At 38.6% G+C, this 22,515-nt stretch overlaps 1 protein-coding gene across 1 annotated transcript in view; it reads left to right on the forward strand.

Annotated features, from left to right (window-relative positions):
- Positions 1–22,515, forward strand: part of LOC139819874 (cytochrome P450 4C1-like) — a 169,315-nt gene that overhangs the window by 61,078 nt on the left and 85,722 nt on the right. The window contains exons 7-8 of the mRNA XM_071789632.1: positions 22,080–22,182; positions 22,381–22,486. Coding sequence (XP_071645733.1) covers positions 22,080–22,182; positions 22,381–22,486 — 209 coding nt within the window. The remainder of the gene's footprint in view (positions 1–22,079; positions 22,183–22,380; positions 22,487–22,515) is intronic.

A 22,515-nucleotide genomic window follows, 5' to 3' on the forward strand; every position in this document is an offset into this window, starting at 1 on the left:
TCCTCATGGAGCGAGTCCCCAATCGACATTTTCCGGAAGAAGATACTCTCTCCCCCCTGCCGACTCCAGGGCGACCCCTCATCAATTCCCTCGCAGGAGATCTCGCCTCCCAACACAGGCCTCTTCCTCTCAACTCCCGAAGTCGTCGGAGATGTCGCTGCTCCTCTTCTAAATCTTCGGACAAGGGGGGGGGAAGCTTACCGTGGACCCAACGTCTCGAAAGACTCCCCAAGTCCCTGCCTCGGCATTTGCCCTATGTCTCACGGAAAAACCACGGATCAAACAACCGTGAGAGAGGCAGTCTTATCCTTCGCCGGTATTAGGTTCGGCAACAAGCCAGCTCCCAAGATGTCCAACTCGGTGAGGAGTTACGACCGCTTCGGCTTCCGTAAATATCTAAGAACAAAATAACACGCGCAGTAAACAATGCAACACAACAATCTTAATTTCTACCGTAATTAACCTTCCCCGCAAATTATTACACCCAACCTAGTCCATAATATCCCTATCAAACTCTAATGTCTTTCGGAAAAAGAAGCCAACCTATCCGCATGCACAATTTTCTTCTTATGTCTCACAGATCTTTGAATACAATAGACCACATCATTCAACTTTTTCACTATTAAGAAAGGTCCTTCCCAATTGCTCTGCAATTTAGGGGCTCTACCTTTCATCCTACGAGGATTATAAAACCAAACTTTCTCTCCTTCTTGAAAAAGAGTTTGCCTGGCCTTTCGATCATACCAAGACTTTGCTCGTGAAGACTTTATATCCATACGTTCCCTAACGTTGGAATGGATCTTGTCCAACTTCTCTTTCAAATTCCCAATAAAACCTTCAACTGACTGAGATCCTCCCCTCGGAGGACTTCCTAAAAGCAGATCTAACGGCAACCTAAGATCTCGGGCAAAACACAGCTCGGCGGGAGTTACTCCAGTAGTCTCGTGTTTAGAAGATCTGTAAGCCAATAAAAACATAGGGACCCAGCGATCCCAATCTTTCTGATTTTCAGAAATATACTTCGCCAAATAATTAACAATAGTCTGATGTTGCCGCTCGACTTGTCCATCCGATTGCGGATGTAGAGCAGTTGTTCTCGTTTTCCGAATTCCAAGGAGATTCATCAATTCCGCGAAAAGTTTGGACTCAAAATTCTTCCCCTGATCCGTATGGACTTCTAAAGGGACCCCGTGTCTAGAAATGACTTGATTAACGAAGACTTCTGCCACTGTACTTGCCCTAATATTCCTGATAGGAAAAACTTCTACCCATTTGGTGAAACAGTCAACAATGACGAGGAGATATCTATTTCCGGAAGTAGTAATAGGAAGAGGGCCAAGTATGTCCATTTGTAATCTTTCGAATGGGGCCCCAACATTATAAATTTGTAATGGAGACTTTCCCTTCCCCAAAGGGCCTTTTTTTGACACACAAACTTTGCAAGTTTTGCACCATTCCTCCACATCTTGTTTACAGGTAGCCCAATAAAACCGCTTTCGGATTTTTTCAAGAGTTTTATTGACTCCAAAGTGTCCTCCAGAAAAAGAATCATGTGCTTCTTCTAGAATCTGGTTAACACGGTTTCGAGGAACAATAAGCTGAAAAATACTTGACTTAAGATTCGGTGCTTCCCATCTCTTATAAAGAACCCCATCCTTTAAACTCAAAGCATCCCAATAAGACCAATATATTCGGGCGGAGACATTTCCAGCGGGTATTTCAAAACGAGACGGACGTATTCCCGTTTCCTTCCCGCGGTAAATAAAAGCAATGCTAACGTCCTCTAATTGCTCCTTGCGCCAATCTTGAAGAGTTTCTCCTATGAGAATAATACGAGCGACTGATTTTCTTGATTCTTCAATCTGCCTTCTCTCCACTTTGACACAATATTCGCAACCAAATGATTCACATTGTCGTCTAGAAAGCCCATCGGCATTCTTGTGAATTAAACCTTTGCGATGAATAATCTCGAACTCATATTGCTGGAGTCTTTCCAGCCAACGCGCCAATTGCCCTTCTAAGTCTTTCAAGGACATCAACCACCTAAGAGAAACATGATCCGTACGGATCAAGAACTTCCGCCCTAGAAGATAATGCCGGAAAAATTTAATAGAATCGACTATCGCCAAGAGTTCTCGACGAGTAACGCAATAATTCCTCTCAGACTTACTAAGTACACGACTGAAATAAGCAATGACTTTTTCTACTCCCTCTTGCTTTTGTGAAAGGACTGCGCCAATTCCAATATTCGAAGCGTCAGTGTCCAAAATAAATTCTCCCTCCCCACTCGGGAAGGATAACATTGGAGAAGAAGATAACACTCGTTTCAACTCTAAAAATGCACTTTGACACTTCTCGTCCCAAGAAAATTTAACCTGATTTTCTGTTAGAGCATATAAAGGTTTGGCTAAAGAAGAAAATCCTTTTACAAATTTCCGATAATATGAGCAAAACCCTAGGAAACTTCGAAGCTGCTTCTTGTTATGTGGAATCGGCCAATCCTTCACAGCAGAGATCTTTTCCGGATCTGTAGTAACACCTCCTGAAGAGACTATATGTCCCAAATATTTTACTTCCTTTGCAAAGAGAATACACTTTTTAGGGTTTACTTTAAGATTAACAGAACGTAACCGTGAAAGCACGTTCTTTAAATTCCCTAGCATTTCATTAAAATTTTTACCGAAAATTATTACATCGTCCAAATAAACTAATAAACCAAACAAATATATAATAATCCTCGCAATACTTTTTCCATTAAACGCTCAAAGGTAGCAGGAGCGTTACACAGCCCAAAAGGCATTACAGTGAATTGCCATAATCCACGTCCAATAGAAAAGGCAGTCTTTTCCCTATCCTCAGGACGAATCTTTACCTGCCAATAACCACTTTTAAGATCCAGAGTGCAAAACCAAAAGTTTCCCGAAAGCTGATCGAAAATGTCATCTATTCTAGGCAAGGGAAACGAATCTTTTTTAGTTATTGCATTTACCATTCTATAATCGACGCAAAATCTCAACGTTCCATCTTTTTTTCTTACCAAAACAGCAGGAGAAACCCACGGACTTTGTGACTCTTCTATGACCCCTTGCTTTCTCATTTCCTCAATAATCTTTTCTACTTCCCCTCGCATTCGTAAGGGAATTCGACGAGGAACCTGCTTAATGGGAGAAGAATCTTCTAAATTGATGACATGTTCGACGACTCCACAATTACCAGCAACAATCTCCTCGGAAAATACATCCTGATACTCCTCTAAGAAATCCGTAAAAATTTCTTTCTGAGCCTTATTTAAATTTGAGGAATTATTAGTATAGAGTTCTTTCAAGAATGGAGCTCTTTCGGAAGAAACTTGAATTCGAGAACAACTCAAAACCTTTTCTTTATCGGATTCCGAAGAAATGAAAGCAAATTCAAAAACATTTTCTAAATTTATCTTCCTTAAGAAATCTACACCTAATAAACAATCATCATCCATGTCTATTACATACATAGGAATTTCCACGAAATATTTTCCCAAGAGAACTTTGCCATGACCTTAAATTCGATGGGAACTACCTCTCCAGTGGGATATCTAAGAGAATTGTCCTTAATCTGAATGATGTGCTTGCCCTCTCTAACCATTCTTCTACTAAGAATCGAAACATCCGAACCCGTATCTATCTTGAAACAACACTCGTTACCATCCAACATCCCCTTATAACTAAAATAATTTGAACTTGACTTTATTCGATTAACAGAAAAAGTTTGAGAACAATTAACACTCGGGGTAATACCCACTTCAGTTGTTCTTCCCCCGCCGAGAGCAACTAAACCGAGTTTCCCTTGTTCTTAGGACACTCAAACCGGAAATGTCCCTCCTTTCCACAATTCCAACACTCCTTTGTTCTATTCCAATCCCTCCGCTCATAACCATAACCTTTCTTTCCTCTTTCTTCGACTTTTTCATCTCCGTCCCCCTTTTCATTACTCTTCACGCCCCTATCCTTCCCCTTCTCAAATCGCTTCTCAAAATCCCTCCTTCTTTCAAAATTTCCTCCTTGTATAATTTTGACGGCCTTTGCCCTCTCTATGGCCAATTTCAGCGAGGTAATCCCTTCTAGCTGAAGAGTCCTTCTTACAAATCCGTCCGAAAGGGAAGAAACAAATTGAGCGCACGCGATCTTGTCTCGAACCGCGTAGGGACACTCAGGATAAGCTAATCGAGAGAGCCTTTCCAATTCGTGACCGAAAGTAGCTAAATCTTCCCCGAATCTTTGCCTTCTGTTCGTAAACTGAGTATAATAATTTTGCGAAGGTTGCCCCTCACCGAAACGTAGTTCTAATTTGAACTTTAGTTCTTCGTAACCCAAATTCTCTAAATTTTCTACCGATTCTAGGACAGAACGCGCTTTTCCCCTTAAGCACGACGCTAAAGCTACGGTTTTGATCGCATCGTCCCATTGATTCGCGCGTGCGATTAAATTAAATTGCGAGAAAAACTCTCGCAACGGAACCACACCGTCAAACGTGTCAGGTTTAAGTTTATATCCGATTTTACTGCGCGCGCCGTTTCCCACACCAACGGCTTCTACTTCCGGACCGCGATTCGCTCTAATATTGGAAGGACTTAGCTGTGTTTCCTGAGAAGGCAACCGGTCTCCCCGTAAAAATTGGAGCTCCTCATCGTGCCGGCGAAGCATTGCGGCGAGTTCCTCATCACGTTGCGCTTGCTCCTCGCGCATTTGCCGCATCTCCTGTAGCACGGCTTGGAGAGCTGCCGTCTCTGAAGCTGCCGACTCCGTCGCAGGCTCCGAAGAGTCCACCAGGCGTCTCTTTCTCGTCGCAACTAGCGTCGTCATGGCACACACACTCACACGCGCGATCCCGGACGAGCCCCCAAAAAGTGTTACGCTCCGTTCGCTATTCGTGTCGCGCGCACTCACGAACGCGTCCGCGTACTTCCGGGATCGCAGAAATAACCACTCTCGTTATACAAAAAGGAACTCGGGTTTATTTAAACTCAGAACGGAATACAAGAAAGTTCTGGGAAACCGGACCGAACGATTCGAGTCACCAGATCAATCTGACAGGCGGTAATTAAATCGATAATTCTATGCGTCCCCGTTGTCAAGAGACGCGCTTCGGCTTGAAACTTCTGCGGAGCGAAGCCAATTTCAGCCCACGAGAACGAACGTCTCGGCACGGGCGAGCGGGCGTAACAATATAAAAAACACAGTGTAGTGTTAAATGTGATATGAAATCGATGTTTGAACTTTGCGAAACTGACCGAGTGTCGAGCGTTTATCTAATAAATGACTGTATAAGTTGTTAGTTTCATATATTAATACTAGCATGCCCCGCCGGGCTTCGCCCCGGAGAACATGTGTATTAAGACACGCAAATAGTCTTTCTTTCTCCCTCCCTCCCCCTTCCCCCTCCCCCTCCCTCCCTTCCCCTTTCCGTCCCTGGATATCTTTCTAGATTAATTTTTTTTTTACGTGGTAACGAAAAACTATACAACCTATATCACTCCCCGGGAAATTCTACCCCTACTTCATATACAATACTTTCAAAATCTGTCCAGCCGTTCTTGAGTTATAAATGGTGTAACCAACCCAACTTTGTTTTATATATAAGATTGCCCTTTCCGAAAAGATCGGTAACAAAAAATTATATACTTTATAGCACTCTCCGGGAAATTCAACCCCTACTTTATGTACAATTCTTTGAGATTCGGTCATTCCGAACCGGTTTCCAAAAAGATCGGTAACAAAAAATAGTACACTTTATAGCACTCCCCGGAAAATTATACTCCTTCTTCATGTATAATTTTTTGAGATTCAATCAATTATTTCCCTAAAAATTGGAAAAATTAAAAAAACTGGTTTCCAAAAAGGATCGGTAACAAAAACTGTACACATCATGGCACTCCCCGTAAAATTCTACCACTACTTCTTTAAGATTCGGTCAATAAATTCCCGAAAAATTGAAAAAATTTCCGTACCGGCTTCCAAAAAGATCGGTAACGAAAAATTATACACTTTATAGCACTCCCCGAAAAATTCTGCCCCTGTTTGATCTATAATTCTTTGAGATTCGGCCAATTATTTCCCGAAAAATAAGAAAAATTAAAAAAACCGGTTTCCAGGAAATCGGTAACAAAAAACTATACACATAGTGGCACTCCCCGGAAAATTCTACCCCTATTTCATGTACTTTTGGTAAAAATTCGGTTCAGGAGTTTGGGCTGGGCATTGATGAGTGAGTGAGTGAGTGAGTGAGTGAGTCAGTCAGGACATCTTCCTTTATATATCTAGATTAATATGTCATATTTCATTTCGTTATTAATTTGTCTTCACAAAATACATAGAAAAATTAAATCGCAGCGCTTAAATAATGGAACAAGAAGCAATTGAAAATTGTAAATATTCGTTCTTAATAAGAAAAATTTAAATAATATTTGTTATATTTATTATTTATTATTTATTATTTGTATAATACATACATAACATATCTGTATAATTTATAAGATACATATGGTTATTTAGTACTCGAGGATGGTCCGGACGATTTGTTAAATTTTATGATAGACTATGAAAAGGATCAAGCGGAGAAAGAACTTCAAAAGCAAGCAAAAAAGAGAAAGAGGATCAAGCGGAGAAAGAACTTCAAAAGCAAGCAAAGAAAGAGAAAGAGTATAGTGATGGAATAGAGGCTGAAAAAAGTATTTATATATTACATACAAATATTGTAAAATGTTGATGTAATGAATGTATACATTTTTTACTTTATATATTTAGTAACCTATGAAAAGAATCAAACGAAGAAAAAAATTCAAAAACAAGCAGAGAAAGAGTGTAGTAATGGGATAGAGATTGAGAATAGCAAGCGAAAAGAAGACAAGAATGAGGCTGGAAAAAGTAATAAACGTAAAGGAAACGATGAAGAAAATAAAGACAACAAAAAGAATAAAATACAAAAAATGTGAAGACAGATTAACATTTATTATATCTTATATACAAACTTATATATACAAATATTGTAAATTGTTTTGCTTTTAGTTTATATCGTCAATTTAAAAGAATTTGTATTTATAGAAAATATTGAGACTTCAAAAAATGATGTTTTAGGATAATAAAAAAGTGTGCAGGTAGAAAATTGAACATTGCTTTTAAGTGTGCAAGTAGAAACTTGCACATTGCTTCCTCATATAGATCTATAGTTTCCTAGTTTTGAAGCATGGTGTAAGGATTACATGGTGTGCTCAATTGCCTGGGGGGATTCGGGTAATGACGTCACTCGTGTCGAATTGTGTAAACAGAGTAGCCAACGTCTAGAAGTAAAACATTTTTGGTGTTGTAATATTGGCACATGTTCATGCATCGTCACACTCATGCCGCTTATGCCACTCAGAAGTACGGTACATTGTTTTGTGTTAAACAGTGGGTCTGTTTGCGTTGCGACAATATATAAATTTAAAATAAAAATGGTGCGGTGTATTGTTAAAAGTTGTAGGAATAAAACAACGGGGGTTCGTGAGGAAACTGTGAATTTTTTTCAGCTACCGAAAAATGAAGTGATGCGGGAAGGATGGCTGAAAAAAATAGGAGGCTATGTTTTATCACCAAAAGTTGAATTTGGTAAGTTTGATATTGTACATAAACGTGCAAAAGTATATTAATTGAAACATAAAAATGAATAAAAAATAATATTTTTTAGTTACTAACATAACCTCAAATTTTGTATTTACAAATGGAGTAAAAATGTCATGAAATGTTATTAATATGAACAGAAAATAATAAAAACAAATTAGCACTTTGTTCATGTATATAAGTAAAAATATTTTGCAATTCAAAATATGAAAATCTTTAATTTGAAATAAAAATTATAAAGCCATATTTAATACAATGATTATTTATACATTATATTATTTTCAGCAAGGATATGCTCGGTTCATTTTAGTCAAGAGTCCTTTCATCAAGGTCGGGCACGGAAAGACCCTGTTAAGAAACGTCACCTACTACCATCGGCTGTGCCAACGTTATTTTTGAATTGTTCAGAAGCTCCAAATGTAAACAAGTAAGTATATAAAAACACATACACATTTGTATTTGTAATGTGGTGTTATGTAATTATATAAATGTACTTTTTCACAAGGAATGCGGTGGCTGAACCCGCTGAACCAAATCTCAAATTCAATATCCTCCGACGAGAATTCCCACTAGTTGTCAATTCTGAAAGAAGAATAGGATCTTCAAATACAACTTCACCAACAACTTCTCATGTAGTTGTAAAAGACAACATTGTAAATATTAGTACGCCAAAAGGAATACATAGGAGGTAAATATTTGAAGGTTTAATTTAACAAAAATCACAAAGGGGTGATTAATAGTGATGTTCTTTATATAAATATAATATTAAATTTCTTGTTATTAAACATTTTCAACTACCTTTTTTCAGAAGAAAAGTCCAATTACAAATAAAAGTTGTTATACTAATTATTTTTGCTTCTTTGCATTTTTTTTCACAAACATTAATCACTTCTCTCTCTTCAAAAATATCAGTAATAATATTTTAAATGTAAAAGGTGTGACAAATTTTTTTCCAAAGATCTGATTTTCGTGTATCGACTTTCCTTTTAAGCGGTTTATTAATGTACCACCTTGTGTTGTAAACAAATTAATTTTAAATAGATACAATTATTGAAACAGAAATTAGAAATGTAATCAAGAATAATGAATAAAAAAAATACATGAAATTGGAATAATTAATAAATTATATTAAATTTCAATAATTTAATTTTTCGTTGATTATGTATACCTATAATTAGTTATATTATACTTCGCCAATACATATTTTTAAACGCCAATTTCATATAAAATTAATAATTGTTATGTTACTTTTACGGGCAACAAATAATTAATAAAAAAAAAACAATTGATTCGAACGTATGACCCCTGCATTCGAAAGTTATCGCCACATCCTTTGAGCCAGTAAGATACTAGAGTGCTTTTATACTTAATATATACATTATCATCGGGCAGAAGGTTAGGCTTTATTCATGCCATTAATCGATGACAATAATTCTGTCTTTTTGCGTTAATTCATTCAAAACCAGCAAAGGAAAAAATAGAAGCATTAAAACATTTGAAAAAAGGAAGTATTGCAATTTTAATACTATTACATTCTTTGTACATGAGGCTTTACAAGTATTATTTTTTTAAATTTTCTTTAATACTTTTCCATTTGTTGAGAAATCATTGAAGCCCTAAACAATAATACTTTTCAATAATTTCTAATAAATACAACGTATCTTCAAATATCATTCATCGTTGCAATACATTTTCAGGAGGCAGTTTGCAACATAATCCGTTCAAATTTCCTATTTCCTAGTTACTTTTAGTGGTGGTACCACTGCTTACACAATTCGACGTGAGCGGCAGAGAGAGAAACGATTTTAGAGAAAGAAAGACACCAATTGAGCACACCATGTAATCCTTACACCATGCTTTGAAGTCCACGCGCTAGCTTTGAGGACCGCGCGAAGCGCGGGCCAAAACGCTAGTATTATATTATCAAAAAGATAAATATGGCTATAAGAGTCGACGCGGATGTTTGTGCGTATAAATTAATTTATTATTTTTCTTCAAAAAGTCCGGACGTTTCGGCTCCAAATTGAGCCATCCTCAGCGGTGTGACAATTAAAATATCTTACGATCTCCATTTCACTGAAGATGATTGCTTCGAGACTGGTAGGTCGGAAAACAGATCTTTTCAAAAATACATAACGAACGTATGATGTTTAACGTCATTATCTATGAAAAGTACATGACATATTAGTGTTCCCGGGAAGATTATATATAACTAGCATGCCCCGCGGCTTCGCTCGCGACCTCATATGCATGGCTCTCATACGCGTAGCTTTTGCTATATTGCTATTTAGTCTCTACTCAAAAAGAATAAATACCGGGTCACAAAATAACATCACAGGAAGATTCGGTCAATTATTTCCCGAAAGCGACTTTCGATATTGATTAATTGATTAATATTTAACATATGAATTTAACAACTTATTTAGTCTCTACTTAAAAATAATAAATACCGGGTCAAAAAATAACATCACAGAAAGATTCGGTCAATTATTTCCCAAAAAATTGAAAAAATTTTGGATACCGGTTCCCAAAAAGATCGGTAACGAAAAACTATACACTCTATAACACTCCCCGGAAAATTCTACTCCTATTTTATATACTTTTGGTAAAAATTTGATCAAATGGTTTTCGAGATTATAGCAAACAAAAAAAGGCTACAAACTTTGTCTCTTTATTATAATAGTAAAGATAATAGTAAAGATAGTATAGAAAAATTTCGTAACCAATTTCCAAAAAGATACCGGTTTCCAAAAAAATCGGTAACGAAAAACTATACAGTTTATAGCACTCCCCGGGAAATTTTACCCCTGTTTTATATACAATTCTTTAAAATTCAATCAAATATTTCCCAAAAAATTCGAAAAACTTCTGATACCGGTTTCCAAAAAGATTGGTAACGAAAAATTATACACTTTATGACACTCTCCAGGAATTTCCCCAAAAATTCGAAAAACTTCTGATACCGGTTTCCAAAAAGATCGGTAACAAAAAATTCTACATTTTATGGCACTCTCCGAAAAATTCTACCCTTGTTTTATATACAATTCTTTAAAATTCGGTCAATTATTTCTCGAAAAATTAGAAAAATTAAAAAAACCGGTTTCCAGAAAATTGGTAACAAAAAACTATACACTCTATAACACTCCCCGGGAAACTCTACCCCTATTTCATATACTTTTAGTAAAAATTCGGTCCATTGGTTTTCGAGATCATAGCGAACAAAAAAGGCTACAAACTCTGTTGCTTTATAATAATAGTATAAATTATATATAAATATATATGATTATATGTAATTATATATGTTCGAGAGCACGCGGTAGCGCGAGATAGCGCGAGGTAGAAGACGACCACAAAAAACAAAAACAGCAAGTCCACAATTACAAGAGAATAAAGCATGAATATATATACAAGTATTTACAGAAGGTTCTTTCAGGCGGAGTGCCGTGAGCGCGCACAGAGTTTCGCACGGCGAAAACGGCGAAAAAGCAAGCGAATCGCGGATGCGAAAGCAAGTGCGGAAAGGCGGTAATAAACGGTATCGAAAAGCGGTGTACTAGCGGTGATCTGCGAGCGAAATCAATTCCGCGGCGCAACGCGCAACGACGGTCTTTTTACACCTCCGAGGCGAACCTCCCTCCAGGCAGATTTCCAAGAATTTTGGGAGGGTGATTGGCCATCGGAGCCCTACGTCATCGTACTGACGTCACCGTTTTCACGTAACGACCCAAAGGAATCGTCACATGTTTTCGTTGGCTTTGTTTATAACATGGATCTTTCCTTTGTGTGCTTGACTTTATTTGTGCGATCGGTCAGCCGTGGCTGTGTTGTTGTTAATAACGAACTTTCCGGAATGCGAAAGATAGAAAGATCCATGCTATACTGAACATTGACGTGACTAATTTGAGGCGAAATTTTTGGCGCATATTTTATTGAAGGCGTGCTCGCGCTGACACGCAACTGAGCGCGGTTTTCGTGATGCGGTTATCACGATCTCAAACATTCCCGCCCGCCTCGTCATATGGTGACGAAACAAGATGGTGCGCTCGATGGTGCGACCGAAGTCGCGACAGGAAGAATCGATGTGCGATCGATTTGTATGATAATCGCGATTCCGGCGCGAGGGAAAGCGGCCACGTGGGGTGGTGCGCGGCTGCACAGTATCATTACGCGCGTTGATCTCGAGCGAGAAACATAAACACTCACGATATAAGCGACGTGTAGAATTCCGTGATATGTGAAACAGTGTATTGCACAGAAACTTAAGTTGAGGCGGAAGGCCGAAATACACGATTACGCAAAGTGAACTTTCCACGTTGGCAGAAGGCCTACAGAAATGATTAAGTGGAGTGAACAAAGTATGTTGGCGGAAGGCCGACAAAACAATTAAGCGACAGAGGTATTCTCGATGGTCGCGATGGATCGAGGCTCGCGCGAGCGACGCGACGGCGGAGAGCACGACGGCGCGCGGAGCACGTGGTGATCACGTGTATCGTCGCGAGTGTGAATTCGTGCGACCGTTGAATCGCGAAAATGCGAACCACGTCCACGAGTGAATTCCCGTGTTAACGCAGTGAGAGGTGAAGTAAGCAGTGCACCGCGAACGAAGGGGTAGATGGCAGAAGGCCCTGGCACAAACGACAAAGTGTGGCCGGTAACAATGACGGATGCGGACTGACACGAAAACGCGATACAGGACATTTAATAACGCGAGCAAACGGACAGAACTATATGAGAGAAGACGCACAGAAATGTACGCGAAAAGCCGGACAGAAATGCAACAGTGCAGCAAGGAGAATCGACGGAGGGTGTAAGGCTCCGTTTCGATCCTCTCGACGGCGGATTGCACGACGACTTTCCGCTCAGGCAGCTCGGCGTCGGAAATCTCGTCGCTCTCGTCCGGCCACCAGATTCGGTTCTCCGGTAGCCACCTTGGGCCCGTCCATCTCAAGGGATTGCCGATCAGCTCGCTGGGAGCGATCCCCTGAGAAGCGCAGTTGGCCGGGTTGTCTCGTCCGGGAATGTGCCGCCACTGAGCCTCGTGACGAGTACGGTGGATGAGTGACACCCGGTTGGACACGAATGGCTTCCACTTGGATGCGTTATCCGTGACCCAGTAAAGTGTCACGCGGGCGTCGGACCGGCGAGGTATTGGAGCTGCGGACAAATTTAAAGAGTCGCGAGCGTGTCGCGTTAACGCGGTGAGCCAAGTGGTAGTGGACAGTTCAAATGCGCGTTGAAGACGGTGTTTCTGAGGGATCCCGTCGAAAAGGTTCTCAGAGTTAGCGGCACACTTATGCGGCGGGAGCCCGCCCGCCGTGCAGAGTTCGCGCATTTTGGGGGGCACGGCGGTCGTGTCGACGGACTTGCGAGTTTCGGCGAGGTTCCTTGGCGGCGATGAGACCGGCCGTCGGGCGACGTACCGGCTAGCGGATGTGCGCTCGTGGGCGCGCACGGAGAGTCGCTCGCACTCCTCTTCCTCGGGAGCGAGCCTGACGAAAGCGGAGTGGGCTTGGAATGAGCAGCGGTGACCAAGAAGAGAGGTTGCATCACAGCCCCCAGACAGAATCCATCCCAGGATGGTTTTCTGCGCAATCGGCGTTTGCGGTTTGCCTCGGTGGAGATCATCCTCCAGGATGGTCGAGCACACCTCAGCGCCTAGGAGTAGCTCGACTGGGTCGTTGGCGGCGAAGAGCGGATCGGCTAGAGGAAGCCCCTCCAAATGAGGCCACGTGGTGTTGCACTTGATCGCGGAGCCCTGGTACAGGGAGAGACGCGGAAGCACGAACGCGACAGCGGTGAGCGTGGCTCCGGTGGTCGTCGACGTGAGGCTCAACGACACCTTGCCCTGAGTGGATCCAGATTATGAGCCGCCGATACCGAAGATCAACAATCGGGTACGCGATCGCGGCAGGCGCAGCCGCTGCACCAGGGACTCCGACACGATCGACACTTCGGAGCATTGGTCAATGAGGGCTCGAACTTCGTGTGGCTTCTTGTGACGATCGACAACGATCACGCGCGCGGTCGCGAGGAGAATCGCTTTGCGGTCGTCGGCCCTTCCGACGGCGGAAAGCGCGCTAACTTTAGCGGCGGGTTTCGGCTCGGAAATGTACGCGTCGTGAAGCATCGTGTGGTGACGCGAGTTACACGTCATACAGTTTCTGGTGGACTGACACTTTGCCACCAGGTGGTTGCCGAGACAGTTAAAGCATAGCTTGTTTGTCTCGGTCACTGTCTTTCTGTCACTGGCCGGCTTGGCCTTGAAGTCGGGGCACCCCATGAGCGAGTGCTCCCCGTTGCAGAGCGGACACTGCGAAGGTTCAGCGTGCTTCGCGATGTGTGTTTTCGCGGACCGTGATGGCTCACTCGCGGTGTTAACTGTGTTCTTCGGATACGCGGCGTTTAACGTGAGAATTCGTTTGGCGATGAAGTCGATTAGAGTGTCGTGCTGTGTATGTCCTGCTTTATAGAAGTTGTGATTTTCGTTAAAGCAGGACATATATCAAAAATCACAACTTCTATAAAGCAGGGCATATATACACACGTGTGTGTGTGCCCTGTTTTAACAAAAATCACAACTTCTATAAAGCAGGACATATACACACGTGTGTGTGTGCTCTGCTTTAACGAAAATCATTAAACAGTTAAATACTTTTAAAGCGCGTTACTAATCTACATAGGTTAGTTGACGCGCTTTAAACACTTAAATACTTTTAAAGCGTCACTAATCTATACGCCGAAAGAATATCATTTCGAATTATGTTACACTTCTGACTTACCAACCAAACAGTTATCACGTGATCTGCTGCATGCGCGTGCGGCCACTGAGCATGCGCATGTGGCCACAGAGCATGTTCGTAGTCGCTACAGCTCGTCGGTATAACAGGAATCATAACCTGATTTCTGTCAACTTTAACGTTTAATATCTCGCTTTGCGGGGCAGAGCGACACTTTTTTCTGCCAGATTCTTTTGTTTCGTGCAAAAACGCGTCGATTGAGCATAATTACATCGATATTTGAGGTGAGGCCCCTAAACTAAATAATTACCAATAATTTTAGTAAAATGTAAAGAGTAAACCCTTGGCTACAAAATTTATACGGACATTTTTGGTCTACGTCGCTTTGTTCAACTGGTATAGAGTGAAAACGACAAAGATGCAAAAATTGAAATGTCAAAATTGCCAGGGCGGAGTCGTCACTCCATTTTCGGGCTAAATTTTAAATAAAAATTTATAATTTCGATTATGAAAAATGATAGGATACATTTTATTAATTATTTTTTAATAGAAAAATGAAAACATTAATTAAAAACACGATGGCGGAAAATATAATTACAAGAAAAGCCCACACAGTTATGTCCCCTACGCTCGCACGTTTCTCGTTAGCGCTATTCTATCATCTCTGAGCACACGCAGCACATATTATCCAAGTTCTCGCTGGAATCCGACCACTGGTGCTTCTTTGACTTTTATTTTCGCCGGAAGCCTTCATGACATCAGGTGACGATTTCGCCCCGGACACAAGTTTCAAGTTTGGTCGCTTATAAGATATTAGAAATCAATAAAAATAAAAAAAAACTTTACTGGATTCGTGTTCAGCATGCATTACTCTTTAGAATCACTTACTTTGAGATTCGGAGACACAATAATATTTAAGATATTACAAATTTTTGACGCGCAAGAAATTTTACTTTCGACCTCCAAAAACACGTTTTCCTCAATAAGAATCACAACATGGCACATAACCTCACTAAACTCTGTTAGTCACGTGGGCACCATAAGCTGCGTTTACAGTATTAATGGCGAGTTCACACAACATACAGATTTCGAGATAATTGCAATGACGACTCCGCCCCGGTGACGACTTTGCCCCGGTCCCCTCTATATGATTATATATGACTATATATAATTATACAAGCGATTAAAATTTAAACATATTTATAATGCTTCATATACAATTTGACATGATTATATATATGAGTTTTTATAATTTATACATAAATTATATATAAAACCATTTATCCACGTAGATTATATACAATTATATACAACCATATATAAACACAACACATGTGCATTATATATATTACACTTTTAAATTCGAATATCCGATAGATGGCATCCGATAGGATTTGTTTCTCGTATTTAAAATTTGACGAACAGTGGTATAAGAACGGTCAAGAGACACGGCAGTGTCTTACGCCAAGCAACGCTAAGTTATATAATATGGTATAAATCACTTCACTTTTGATTCTATATAGCTTTTGAAAAAATATCACTTAATTTATCAATGCTTTAGTCTTATTGTAGTTAACAGTTCTTTTTTAACATATATGGACTATATATGGTCATATATGATTATATATATTTACATATATATAATCTTATTATATATGTTTATATATAATTATATATAATTATATATGATCATATAGAGACAAAATTCATATATAATTGCATTATATATATAATCATATATATTTACTAGCAATTGATACACCCGTGCTTCGCAAAGGATTCTATAATTCACCCCCATTTTTAGATTTGCCCCTTTAGGGGTTGATTAGGGCAAAATCTTGAATTATGTTTTTAAGCACTTGTATGGGTAACCTTTGTAAGCAAAAACCAAGTCGATATCTCATCGGGCCCAAGAGATATTGAAAAAGTCGTGAAAACACATTTTACCCCTTTTCATCCCCTTAGAGGTCGAATTTCTAAAAATCCCTTTTTAGTAAGTGCTTACGTCATGGAAGGAATATACTCCTCGAATTTCATGTTTCTAGGTTTAGGGGTTTGAGCTGGGCGTTGATGTCAGTCGGAACATTGAATTATATATAATCGTTTTTTCCCGGGTTAAGGTGCGATTTCATTGACGCTAGAAACTAGCGGCAGCGTCAAGAAAATGTAGTGGGGCAAGAAATTCAGACCGTCTCAACTTTTTAGCGTACCGCAAAATTCAACGGAACTTCTTCCCCCACTACATTTTCTTGACGCTGCCGCTGGTTTCTAGCGTCAATGAAATCGCACCTTTATAATATTATTTATAGCTGCACGAAAAACTCACTCCGTGATAAGAGAACACAGGAATAAAATCTTATTGTTAGTCATTAGAGTGTTCGTTGTACAGTATGTTACGTACGGAAATTTTATATTTCCGACGACGCACGTTAAAAGTTTTGAACGCTTAGACGACGCACGCTAGGCTCGGAATTCCGAAGAAACGGCCGGGTTAGTGTAAATGTTTAGATTATCTTATCGGAGTCCGTTGAAAGGCTGGGGGCCAGATGGGCCCAAAACTACGCTTCTAGAATGTTCTCGAAGCTTCTAGAATACCTCCCCCCTTAAGACGCGTAGGAAAAAGGCGGGAATCTCGCGCGGGAGATTCCGGTCTTTTTCGGGTATAAATAGGGCGGAAAAACGCCGCGGAAGGCAGATAAGTTTTAACTTCGGTCTTGACTAGACGTAATTCTCAGACTCTCTCTTAACCTTATTCGACTTCCTACGTTCCGCTATACGCTAAGTTCGAGCATTCGCGCTCAATTCTGGGACTTAGTCCCTACACTCTCATATCTTATAAGACCGCGCTTCACGCACAAGTTGTATTGAGATTTCTAGAATAAAGGTAAGATAAGTTTAAAAAGGAACAAGTGTAAAAATCTGGAATCTCATTTCGTATTTTTAATCAATAAATCGATCACTTCTAAGATTCGACTCGCAGTTGTCGCTGACAAAGCGTGGCGATCTGTGCTGGGGCGCTGACGAAGAGTGTGGCGATCCAGTACTTTCGCTGCCGAAAGCGTGGCGATTACGAGGTTGATTCTTGGGAGTCGTAATAATCACTGTCACTTCTGGGATTCCGACTCGCAGTTTCCGCCGACAAAGCGTGGCGATCTGTGCTGGGGCGCTGACGAAGAGTGTGGCGATCCGGTACTTTCGCTGTCGAAACCGTGACGATTACGGAGTTGGTTTCCAGAAAAAGACAATAATCTCGATAAATTCCCGAAAGTGAATTTGACCTCTACGCTGACGATCTGAGCGCTGACGAAGAGTGTGGCGAGCAGAGGGTGTGGCGGATTGGTTTTAGAGCGCTGCCGAAGAGTGTGGTGAGCTTAAAATTCATTTTCGTGAACGCGGCTAAATGACGAAGAAAGGAGGTAGGCGTGTTCGAATTAAACGAATCAGATTCCAGATCAAACAAGCAGTCATTTCTAATCAAGATCCTCTCCCCTTCCTCCAACAATTGCAACAACTAGAAAACGCACCTCCCTTTAAACCTATTCCTGTCGATTTCGACGTTGATTATTCTAATTATAACCAAATAAATAAAGCTGATCCTCGTTACCATACGTACAAACTCAGATATCTTTTCGGTCCCGAATAATAAATATAATAATAATATCCTTCACACGACTTGTCCAAATCCCTGGTAAATTGCTTAAATGCATTGACCAAAAAACGGACGAACAATAACAGTCAGAACGTGACAAGTAATTCACTTTACATAGAAGTCAGAGAGATGTTTAACGGTCTACAAACGACTGCCGCGAAATGTTTAATGTCAAGATAAGTCATTGTTTCAAACCAAACAGTAAAAAATAAGTCACTGTCAAGTTTAAGCAATAAAGTTAGTCCTAAATTCAACTTTTTTTTACTTTCGATAACGTGATTTGCAAACAGGGATTTGGTTCACCCATTGGCTCTCCTTATTTGTCCCCGATAGTATAGCGGATATGGTCATGGAGGACTTAGAGATTAGGGCGTTGTGACTCATTGCAGTTGAGATATATTGACGACATAGTTATGGCAGTACCTCGTGACTCCATTTTAATATAACATTCTTAATATTTTTAATTCTTTCCACCCAAGGTTACAATTCACCATAAAGCTGGGAGGGGATAGAATTAATTTTTTAGACATAACTATTAATTATTAAAAATAATAACTTTTTAGAATTTGACTGGTATCACAAACCCACCTTTCTGGTCGGTAACTTAAGGACGTTCTCTCGTCCTTATACTAGAGAAAATCGATTTTCTTAGGATTTTTTTGAAACTGTGAATATACGTTAATTTAGGTGTGCTTTATGCGTGGTATAAATTTCAGTACCTCTTCCGGGATAAAAAATGAAGATATTGAGCCTCAAAATTAAAAAAAAAATTTTAAATGTAATTTTTTTTAGTTTTGGCATTTTTTTCCTTATAGAACTCGACGAGAAAAGCAACTTTAGTCCTCTTGGCCAACCTCGTATCTCTTACCGTTTGGCCTGGAAAACCTTTTCATTAGTAAAAGTTGAAACTTTGAGGCTCAGTATCTTGATTTTTTATCCCGGAAAAGGTACTGAAATTTATACCACGCATAAAGCACACCTAAATTAACGTATATTCACAGTTTCAAGAAAATCCTAAGAAAATCAATTTTCTCTAGTATAAGGACAAGAGAACGTCCTTATAACTATACTTGTCGCAGCACCCTCTTTCTCAAAAAGAGGCATATTAATGGGCATGGTGGATAGGGCCTTTTTGTTATCTCACCCGAAGTTCCACGAGAAGAACATCAAGTTTGTCGTTGAAATTCTGTTAGACAATGACTATCTTTTACCGTTTATTTTTAGTACAATTAATTCGAGACTTAAATCATTTTTAAATAAACATACACGTAGGCAAAATAACACCGTAACTACCGACGAGGATACAAGTAAACGATGGTTCAAGCTTCCATATATTCCAGGCATCTCAGAGAAATTTAAAAACGTCACTAAGGATTTGAATGTAAACCTTTCTTACTTCAGTCTTAACAAACTTATAACAACATCATTAACCCTTAACTAGCACGCGGGATGTCAAACACCCCAAAACGAATTTTGTCAAGTTTAGACATCTTACAGTAAAATTGATTATCCCTGACTTAAACATAAAATAAAAATAAGTTTTATAAAAATCAAGATTTCAATTCAGAAAAAAGGAACACAGGCGATCATGAAAAAAAATACCTTTTTTTAAATGCCCACTACAATCATAATTTTTTTTCGTAAAGTACTCTATCTCAAGAACATCGTGTTATCAAAAAATATTTATTTTTGACTGAGATATGATTTTTTTAGCAAAACAAGCCATTTTTCATAACAAATTTTTTTGAAACCTCAAAACTAAAAATTTTATAGTTTAAGCTAATGGGTATCATTTTCCAGTGTTTAATGTATGTACTTGATTTTTTTCAAACCTATTGGAGCCTCCATTTTGCCGTACCCAACGTTCAAAGTGTGTGGGGTGTACAACACCCCGTGTGCAGATAACGTTCGATCGCGGACGTGTGCTGGTTAAGGGTTAAAGTGTAAAAGAACATCCTTCCAACACAATCTAATAAAAATGTCGTCTATAAAATACTTTGTAAAAATTGCGACGCATCATATGTTGGACAAACGTTACGACAACTAAAAACTACAGTTTCGGAACACCGTAACCATATCAATAGAAATATCACTACGCAATCTACCAACACGGATCACAGAATAAATTTTAATCATTATTTTGATTGTAAGAATGTCTAAATTTTGGACATTGAAAGATTCCTCTCCAAGCGCTTAGTCTCTGAGATGGCACATATAAAATTACAGAAGAATAGTCTTAACTTACAAACGGACACTGAATTTTTACATTTATGCATATGTTTCAATCTTAAACAAACTGTAAACCATGCCCATTGCTACTACTCGTTTTTAGTCATTTTTAATTTTAATTTTAATTTTTTCTAGTAAATTAATTATTTTTTAATTTTGGTTTCTCTTTTATATCATACATATTTTAACTTATTTATTTATCTATTTCCGTTTTTACCGTTGACTCATCTCGTTTGTTTTTTCTTTATTTTGTGACTTTAAACATTACGTGGCAATATCTTAAACTTGACAGTGACTTATTTTTCACTGTTTAATTTGAAACAATGACTTATCTTCACATTAAACATTTCGCAGAAGTCGTTTGTAGACCGTTAAACATGATAGTTCTCTGACTTTTATGTAAAGTAAATTACTGTGAACACTCTAATGACTAGAATTTTATTACTGCGTTCTCCTAATCATGGGGTGAATTGTTTCGTGTAGCTATAAATAATATTATAACTAATATGTCATGTACTTTTCATAGATAATGACGTTAAATACCATACGTTCGTCATATATTTTTGAAAAGATCAGTTTTCCGACCTACCAGTCTCGAAGCAATCATCTTCAGTAAAACGGAGATCATAAAAGATTTTAATTGTCACACCGCTGAGGATGGCTCAATTTGGAGCCGAAACGTCCAGACTTTTTGAAAAAGAATAATAAATTAATTCATACGCACAAACATCCGCGGCGACTCTTATAGCCACATTAATTTTTTTTAATTTATCGAGAGTTCTTACTAATTGTTATATTATATTATGTTATTTACAACATAATTACAACATTTACAACATTAACAACATAATTACAATATAGTTACAACATAGTTACAACATAGTTACAACATAGTTACAACATTTACAACATGGGGCGTTTTTCATTGCCCCAACCTAGGAACCCTCTCTAAATATAGAGAGCTGGGCAAGCAGCAATATACTCTCGGTGGGTTGCCATCCCCATGACATCCGAGAGGTGGCGATCGAAATCTGACAAAACCGTCTTTGGTCGGATTTGAACTCGGTTCTCCGGCTCACTAGACCAGCGCACATCTTTCTGCGCCACGATCGCCACTCTTCAATATATAGTATCTGATTGATGTATTATATTTAGTAGAACAAATTAATCAGAGACTTTGCTTGCAATTCAAGATGTAATTGTTAATGTAAATACATGGTCCAAATTTATTCGAAAAATGTTTTGGGATAAAAATTTAAAGGATCACAATTAAAGCAGACAACAGTTTGTGCCAAAAATACTCTGTATTTATGCTTTCGAATCTACTACTCTCTGCTTTAACAAAGATTATAATTTTAAAATATACATATAATTGAATAATTAAAGTTGTAAATAACATATTTGTGTGTGATCTAATAGTTAGAAGCAAAATATATATCCATAAATTTACAACATACATTGCACGTGCACTTGGCGCCTTTTTTTACCTTTATTGGAAAAAGTAATTTTGTACTGATAATTCTGTCTTAGGATATATCTAAATTTTCTTTTTCACATATTACACATAATCTGCTACATTGTTTATTAAAAACAAATAGTAGTAAATTTATAAATAAAATAGTTGAAAGGAGTATAAATAATGTTTAAATTATATAAGATTCTACATGTCACTTTAGCATAATTTTATTAGTGTTTAAATGTATTTTTTTTATATTAGTTACTAAAATATTACTAATTGTAGAAGTATATAAAAAAATAAACATATGTTTTATATAAAGGTACATTTATCATCTTCTTAAAATAATATGCCAAACATTTATAAATTATGTTTAGATTATTCAGGCAATGGCTTTACATCAATTGGATATTCTCGTTGACGTCAAAAGGCAGAGAGCAAAAAAAGACTCTGAAGATATTACATGGATTTACTGAACAAGTATGTAAAATTGCTATTTAATATTATATTATTTAGAGATCTATACTTTGAACAATTATAAAAAATATTTTACATATCGTTTCTATTCTATCGCATATAGAAACGTAAGATAATTATAATCAATAATGACAACACATTACTAATGAATTTATGTAAAATACAAATAATTGAAGAACCATTAATGCTGTATTTACTTAGATTATTGCTGAAAGAAAACTTTATCATGATCGCACTAATAATCAATACTTGAAAAGCTTTGGTAATGACACGTCGGCAGAGAGAGATGACGCAGAACCGATAGGAAGTATGTAATGTAATTAGTAACTGTTCCTT

The sequence above is a fragment of the Temnothorax longispinosus genome, chromosome 10 (genome assembly GCF_030848805.1).
Source record: "Temnothorax longispinosus isolate EJ_2023e chromosome 10, Tlon_JGU_v1, whole genome shotgun sequence".
In the NCBI taxonomy this organism is placed as follows: domain Eukaryota; kingdom Metazoa; phylum Arthropoda; class Insecta; order Hymenoptera; family Formicidae; genus Temnothorax; species Temnothorax longispinosus.